This window comes from Metopolophium dirhodum, chromosome 1, assembly GCF_019925205.1.
Source record: "Metopolophium dirhodum isolate CAU chromosome 1, ASM1992520v1, whole genome shotgun sequence".
Lineage (NCBI taxonomy): Eukaryota > Metazoa > Arthropoda > Insecta > Hemiptera > Aphididae > Metopolophium > Metopolophium dirhodum.
Window position 1 is genome coordinate 80,385,723 of NC_083560.1, and position 8,642 is coordinate 80,394,364.

At 31.5% G+C, this 8,642-nt stretch overlaps 1 protein-coding gene across 2 annotated transcripts; it reads right to left on the bottom strand.

Annotated features, from left to right (window-relative positions):
• Positions 1–329: 329 nt before the first annotated feature.
• Positions 330–8,437, bottom strand: LOC132934325 (E3 ubiquitin-protein ligase COP1-like). Of its 2 annotated transcripts, XM_061000619.1 has the most exons (11): positions 7,700–8,437; positions 6,657–6,772; positions 2,631–2,794; positions 2,396–2,564; positions 2,208–2,310; positions 1,697–1,877; positions 1,483–1,629; positions 1,156–1,347; positions 908–1,057; positions 663–739; positions 330–580 (listed from the first exon to the last, which is right to left on the bottom strand). In XM_061000619.1, exons 1-11 carry the CDS (start codon positions 7,808–7,810, stop codon positions 428–430), a joined length of 1,563 nt encoding a protein of 520 aa, XP_060856602.1. In that variant the 5' UTR covers positions 7,811–8,437; the 3' UTR covers positions 330–427. The 2 variants fall into 2 exon arrangements, with proteins under 2 accessions (XP_060856602.1, XP_060856601.1); XM_061000618.1 differs by lacking the exons at positions 330–580; positions 663–739; positions 908–1,057; ... (4 more) ...; positions 2,396–2,564; positions 2,631–2,794 and adding an exon at positions 2,890–5,235 and having other exon boundaries at positions 7,700–7,725.
• Positions 8,438–8,642: the final 205 nt, after the last annotated feature.

Genomic DNA, 8,642 nt, shown 5'->3' on the forward strand with positions numbered 1-8,642 from the left:
TTTAAATTACCTAACACAGAATATTATGCATATTGATGCACTATTATTTGACGTTTAGGGAGATATAAAATTAAAAAGCATATTTTTTGTTTTATTGTTAAAAAGTGTGATCTTTTTGATAATCTATGAAAATTTTTATTTTTTTTTTGTATTCATTAAAATTTCTAGAATAATTCAAATTGACACATAATCAACAACCAAACAATCAATAGTTATAAATAATAAACAGATCTATTTTTTTTCTATTCATAACATTTTAGGTTGGCTGTTCAGTGTAAACTATGGTCTATGTTACATTTATACAAGTAATAAATAAACAACTAAACAAGAAATTTATTATTAGTTTTATTACAAACAATTGAAAATAAGTAAAACGACAATTATATTCATTGTAATAACTTCGGCAAAAAGAGTGTATGATATAAGGTTAAGTTTTTTCAGACAAATTTGAAATGAACTGTACTAATGCTCTCGTAGGTTTGCCAGACATACCACTGGAAATGTACAAACCATCAGTTCCATTGGATTTCATTACTCCAGCAATATCCATGTGAATCCAATCGCCGGGTGGAGCAAATTCCTGTAATATATACATTACACATAATATAGATAATATTGTTCCTATTTTCTTAATATTTTTTTTTTTATATCCAATCATATACCTTTAAAAATGCTGCAGCTGTACAGGCACCACCACCTTTTCCTTTCCCAATGTTGTCCAAATCAAAACCAGAATAACCTGAAGAGACATAAATAAAACAAACACTTAATCAAGACGTATCAACTTGTTATACAAGAATAATTAGTTTTGTGATGATGTTTTAATACAAAATTTTGAAATCAACTAACACTTATATCATGTTCATTAGAGTATCTTTTTAATATTTTTTATTAGTTTGGTAAGTACCTTTTATTAATGAAGAATAATAGTTCCATAAGGGAAATCGCCACATTCTGTCACCCGTGTAGTAGCCGGCTGACTCTATAGCAGCCCATGGTATGCTAGATGAACTAAACACTCCAGTAGCAGCTTCTCCAATGGCCACCGCCATAGCACCTATTTAACACCATAGACATATTTACATATTTTATAAGAACATATTGTGATACAATTATTCTAACCTAAATGTAATTGAAACAAATATATATATTGACCTGTTAGAGTAGCAAGATCTATAGTGATTTTTGGCTTGAACGTAGCTGCATAACAGAGAGCATCCGCAAGTATTAGTCTACCTTCTGCATCTGTATTGTCTACTTGTATAGATTTACCGTTCATGGCAACAATAACATCTCCCGGCTTTAGTGCACTACTGCTGGGCATATTTTCACATAATGGAGTCAGACCTAAAAATATAAATGTTTAATACTATGGACCCTTTAACAAAACCAATATAATAAATTACATTCATAGAATGTGTAAAATTTCCTCGGCTTTTATACATATAAACTTTTTACTCCAAAATTCTTTTTTTTACTCACCTATCACATTAATTGGGAGTTTTAATTCAGCAATTGCAGAGATGGCAGCTACTACATTTGCAGCACCCATCATATCAGCTCGCATTTCACCCATAGCTGCTGATGGTTTGATTGAAATGCCTCCACTGTCAAATGTTACTCCTTTGCCTGTCAAACATAAGACAAATGTTTGCTACTTTTTGTTTTACACAAATTCAATATTTGATTAGCATACCAACTAAAACTACAGGTTGGTCGTTTTTGGGTCCACCTGAATAATTGATTTCCAAAAATGATAAAGGTTGTGTACTGCCTTTTGCAACATTTAACAGGCCTCCCATTTTTTTTTCTTCAGCCCAACATTTGTCTCGCACTATTACATTAACACCAAGTTTTCCAAGTACATCTTGAACTTCCTAAGAAAAAATATGGTTATTTTTTACAAATTAAATAAACATCAAGTTAAAATGAAATAAAACAAAGCTTTATAAATAATTACTATATTATCATAATATAAAACAAACAACTTGGAAACAATATTTATTTGGACATATGTTTTACAGTTTTACACTTGTTATATCTTATATCTCTTAAATCTTTTTGCAGTTATTAGTTATTTGAATAGTTTTTTGAACAATATAAAACAAGAGTTATATACCCATTAATAAGACGAATACACAAATGTTTCTACTCTTAAAACATTATTACATTATTTAAGTAAAATAAAAATAAAATGTATACATTACTTTTGAGAACACAGTTGGAGTCATGTGATTAGAAGCAGATTCAGTAAGCTTTCTTGACCAATTTTGAGCATTCGATTTAATTATTCCGCGACACCACCCATCGCTACATTTTTATAAAAAGGAAAGCCTAATATAAGTTTTTACTAATATTTAGTTACTTAAAAATATTATACCATCAATTAACAAACCTGTATGTATCTTCAAATAATGATATTTTTGGAATTTCATCTTTTTTGTTCTTATACTCTTGAAATTTCCAAGTTCCCAACGTAGAACCTTCAGCAGCACTTTCTGAATCACTCATAGCAGAAACAAATATATTTTGGATACCACAATCTACAAGACTACGACAACCATCTAAAATACAATTTTTTCATTACACACAAAATTATAATTAACAAATAAATTATGTCATTGAATTACTAGCTGTTGCGATGCGAATATTTTCTTTTTTAGCATCAATTCCATCACTATTTTCTTTATCGTCTAATTCTTCTTTACCAATTCCAACCACGGCAATTGTTCCATACTTAAGATTAGTGTTAAAAAATAACCGAGATTTTCCTTTTTTCATAAACCCCTTTCCTCTAGAAAAATATAATATTAATAAATTACTACAATACTTAACTTAATTGTTTCAAATGGAGAGGAAATAAAAAAATAATCAACAAAGTTTTAAAAATTACTATTATCATATTATATAAATATATTTTTAGTAAATTTGCATACATATTTAACTGTTCATCTACATAAAATATTTTCAACACAATTATAATCAGCTAATAGTAATAATAATAAAAATATAAATTTATCTATTATAAATACTATGTAGGACAATGGACATTTGGCTTATGGAAGCACACAAATTTACAGATACTTAATATTGGTAATTCTAAATTTATCAATACAACATAATAATATTCAAACACACACTTTGTCAGCAGTGTACATATTATAATAAAACACAAAATATCACACTATTTCAAAATATATTGCATAAAAATGAGATAAATAGATGATTTTATATAAAAATAAATAATAACATTAACTAATTTAAAAATATACAGTTTTATGGTGATAATGAAATGAATCATAAAATTATTTAAGTTCAAGAACTTTAATAATTCCTTGACTATTAGCTGCCATGAGTATATTGGATGTTTGACGCCAGCAAACAGCGGAAACAAATTCATTAACGTCATCATCCCTTCGTCTATCTTTTTCTTCTTCAGATGCACTCAAAATTGCGTTATTTGCTTCAAATTTAAACGTGAATAATTTTCTTTGTAATCCTTTGTAGTAGATATATAGAGAATTATTTTCAGATCCACAAGCTATGTAATCACCGTCCGTGGCCAAGCCAACAAAGTTTTTTTCGTTAACATGACCAACAAAAGAACGAACACATCCTTCGTGGGCTTCATTGACATTCCATAGTTTTAACTGACTATCGGTTGACGCAGACACCATTTCTTTTCCATTTAAGAATTTGACATATGACACGGCTTTTTTGTGCCCTTTGAATATAGCTAAAGCACGTTTAGCATGTCTCAAATCATAATAATGAACACAATGATCAGCAGAGCCAAATGCCAGGTAAGAAGCACCAACTGGATTGAACTTAACACAACATACATTGGCTTTTGCTTCAAGACATGCAACAGACCGTTCTTGATTAAGTGTCCAAAGTTTAACACGTGCATCATCTGATCCAGAAGCCATAAGGCCAGCATCAGCCTTATTGAAATCAACACTCCAACATCGTTTTTCATGTTCACGAAATATCCTGGTACGTTGACCTGTACCTGCGTCCCACACACATACAGCCCCTTCATAATCACTACTAGCAACAGTATTTTTTCTATAAGAGTTCCAACTAACACAAGATATCTTTGAAGCAGATATCATTTCTACACAAGGGTAATGAATGTCAACACTGTCACGCAATACACAATCATATTCAAATACTTTAATGCGTTTTGTTACACCAGCTATAGCGAAATATTCATCATCTTTATCAAATTCAATACTTGATACTATAGTTGAGTTATTGAATATATCAGTGCCATAATTCAGTGTAGCTATGGGTCTAAGGGCATTAAACTTAGAAAATTTCACTAGATTTTCTCGAAACTCGTCCAATCCTTTTTCGTGATCTTTTTCTTTAACATTTCCATCTTCTTCTGCTGAGTGTCTATTACCAAACACTAATTCTTTTGCTCTCAATGAAAAATAACAATCAACAAAATCATCAAAATGTGAACACATACGTCTACGTTGAATATTACCCGGGATACAATTATTAACACTGCTTATTGGAGGAGTGTTATCAAATTTTTCATTGATATTATTGTGTTCTATATCTGTAGCAACAGGTTTTTTGGCTTCCCATTCTTTTAAAATTTTTTTTACAAAAGCCACATCTTTTTTTACTAACTCCACTTGTCTTCCAATCCGGCGCATTTGTGATTCTTTATCACATAATAACCTTTCAAGAAATTCATAGAGTAATCGATTTTGAGCCAAAGCTGACTCAGCTTCAAGTTTACGCTTACGTCGAGTTAAAAGTTCCAACATTGCATCAACATCAGATAATGTTAATTTCTTAGATTCAGCATTGACAAATCCTCGTAGTCCAGCAATTAAACCCAGTTTACTAGAGTTTTCTAATTTACGTCCAGGATTTACAAGTTTATACTTGGTTACCAATTTATCAAGTGCTAGATTTGGAAATATATCACAGATGCCTCCTGATAACATGTTACCACATTTTGGGCAAGACGAATTTGTTTCTAGACTCCTAGAAACACAACTATAGCAAAATGAATGCCCACACTTGGTGATATGTGCTTCATGGATAATATCATAGCATACAGGACAAGAATAATCAGATGAAGAGTTTGATAATGAAGTGTCAGTGGAATCCAAATGTTGACGTTTGATTGCACGTGATCCGGAGTTCTCTTCCTCCGTCATTTCAGACATGGTTTTTTTATTTTTATTTTAATACATTTTAGTATGTCGCAAACTGAAAAAATAAGAAATAATGTGTTTTATTATATATTAATATATCATACAGGCATAAATTCAAAATCTTAAAGAGGAGTTACTTGTAAACCACTTTAAATAATAAAATAATATTTCACATTAACATTAAAAGTAGCAATTTTTTTAAAACTAATAAAAAAATATATATAAAAGAAAATAAGAAAGAAAAGTACCTACCAAATTTGTATTTAATACGAATCTGTAAATATGGCTTCAAGAATATAAAATTATAAATCTTTAAAAAAAAGAAAATAAATAGTGAAAAAGTAATGAAGAATTTGTAAAATATAGTTTATAGAGCAAAAGCTAATTTGGAAGGTTAGGATACCTTTAATGCCACATTCAAAGTACTATGATTTATTATTCATGCCTAATTCTTATGACACATTAATAACTATACATAATCATCTCTTATCATTTCAGTTTACGAAATGCAAACTTAAATCAAATTGTTAAATAATCATACCAATTTATATCAATTAAAACATTATTCTAAGTAGGTAGGTATGAGGTATCTAAATTATTTTTCTCGTACTTTTCTATATGTAACACCACACGTCTTACAAAAATAAGGAAATACAGGAAATTGAAATAATTATTTAATCCTGATTGAATTATATTCCTTGTTTTATAGGTATATTAAATTGTTGTATTCAGTATTTAATACAGACATTTGATATACAGTATTGACAAGGAGTATTTACTATAATTCTGATTTTTATATACATTTTTAATGAGGTTATTCCCAGGGTTATCCTACAAAATACAAGCTATATTTCTGTGGCTGAGGTGATTAAATGTACAGTAGGTGCTGTTGTATTTATTTTGTCAATATTTTATAAATACAATTTTAAAAATTAGTTGGTATAATTGATTTTATATATTTGTAATGTTTTAAAAAAAACATGTCTGTATGGTTGTTAAAATCAAAGCCCACTGGCTTGCTTTGTCAAAAGCATGGTAATTCCTAGTTATGCCACTAAATAACTATAGAAAATAAAAAAAGGTACAAGGTACTTAGACACCGAGTTGATTATTAAGGTTTATAATTTATAGGTAGGTATGAAGAATTTGTTAATAAATGATAAGTTTGGTATAATGGTAATTTTTATTTCTAAACTATATATTTTTTTATTTTTTTATGTAGGTAGATGATTTCTTTAATCATTTTATAGTGTTGACTAAAAAATAATGGTAGGTATTTAGAAGGGAAATATAGCATAATGAAACAATGTTAACATAGATATTAAAAAATAATAATAATAATAAAGTAACATAACATAATATATTTTAGGTAATAAAATAAAATGCAGAAAAATATAGATTTAACATAAAAAAATACTTTCACCACTCTTAAAGCTATTAAAAGAACTTGTATACAAACATCATACAGGTACTTACATTTTTAATGCTTTTAAAATTGCGCCACCACTCTCTTGATTTATCTGGTCAGCTGCCGGTGTAAGTTTCACGTTATTTCCAGAATCGTCAATGTATACACCAACAACAAGTCCTCTCTGCAAAATTAATCAATTAAAGTTATGTAAGTTTGTGAATTCAATAAAAAAAATAAACGCCTTCAATTTTAATGAGATAATACATTCTTCCATAGAAGTATCTACTAGCAAGTTCTAGAAAACTAACACTTCATCTTTCATAATTACATTTTTGGTTTGGTACAACAGACTTATACATTTTTAGACACCAATAGACTTTTTTTTATTTTGTTGTAACATAGAAGATTTAAAAAAAAGTTAAATAGATTTGAATAATTTGAAAATATAATACCTTTATCAATAAAATGTTTAATTGTTGATAAAATCTTATGGCAAAAACAATATAATTGGTAATTTAAAATGTCATAGACAAAAATAACATTATCATTTCTATTGGGTTTCTAAGTACCTTACCTATAAATATATATTAAGTCTTCTACTGATATTGGAAACGTTAAAATATTAGTTACCTATTATATAAAGTACAAAATATCTAATTTAGATTTAGTAGTTCAGACATAAGATAGGTATTTGAAAAAAGAAAATTGTATTCAAAAGAATACTTAATGTGCCTCAGTCGTCACCCCTTACATTTCACCAAATATATGAGATAAATGTCTTTCAGTGCTTATTAGGTACAATCTACATACATGCCAAATAATTGAAACACGGCAAAGGTATACATACAAACAAAAAACCCTACAAGAATATGTATAGGTTGCGTCCTACAGTAGCGGATTTGATTAGTCTTCTAGCGGTGGAGGGGGGGCAAAATATCCTTTTGGTCCAAAAATTCTACTTTTAACTAGGCCTACCTATACAAATAAATTGTTATTTACAGGTACCTAGTTTATGAAATCTAGGATTGGGGGGCAAGGCCCCTATGCTCTCCCCTCCCAAAAAAAAACCGACGTGCCCGGCTTCTGAACACTCATCAGTCAACCTCACCTTTGCGCTATCGGCGTTGTCACTATAATCTCGACGTTTGACGACCGCCGGCGATCGACGGTTGGCGATGGCGGTGATGCGTGAGAGCGATGTAGATGCACGTAAGTACATGGTTGTTAATACGACGCCGGAAGACTCGAACGGCGCATTCGAACGGGCCGGATGCTGCTGGAACCGAGCCGGATCGGAACTGGAACTGATGTGTAACGGTGAGTGAGATAGGTAGGTACTACACCGGTCGTCTTTGAGGGTGCGGCGGCGGAACTAAAGCGCGTCAGCGGGTGTGAGGGTGACGGCGAAACGAGGAATAACGTGACCGCGACGAGAACGGCAAAAATCTATCGGCAGCCGACGGAACGACGATAACCGCCGCAGATGAAGATAGCGGCCCGCTAGGACACTATCTCTGTCTCTTTTCACTCGGCTCCTTGCACAGGGCCCCGTAAACGCGGACCGATCGACCTGGAAACTGTTATCCGTCTATAGGGACACAACCTATTTGCGAAGGTACAACGGTGGACGCGCGCGGATGTCACGCTTATGATATTATTTTTGTGTATTCCGTAGTCGGTAAGGCATAAAGCGGCGTGAAAAAGTAAAAGAGAGACCGTGGTCCGGCCTGAACACTGAGCGGGTTAGAGAGAGAGAGCGAGCGAGTGAGAGCAGAAAGAGAGAAAAAAATCGACGATCGTGATAAGTGATAACCATAGCTGATTATTCAACCGTATTAGGTATCTATGGTGATAACTTTGATAATAACATACACAACAACTTCGACGACGGTGATGATAACAATTTAGCGGTGGTGATCGGGTGATGTTGTGGAACGAGCTATCTAAAGTCGTGACGTATTTTAGCTTGTACAGACCACAGTCGTACTACTAAGGTCGTGGCCACCGTGGTGCGACCTTCGACGACGTGCTGAGCCAAGGCGGTATAATGG

Excerpts from the sequence above, each read along its gene's own strand:
- LOC132934325 (XM_061000618.1), bottom strand. The coding sequence starts at position 5,192 with ATGTCTGAAATGACGGAGGAAGAGAACTCCGGATCACGTGCAATCAAA.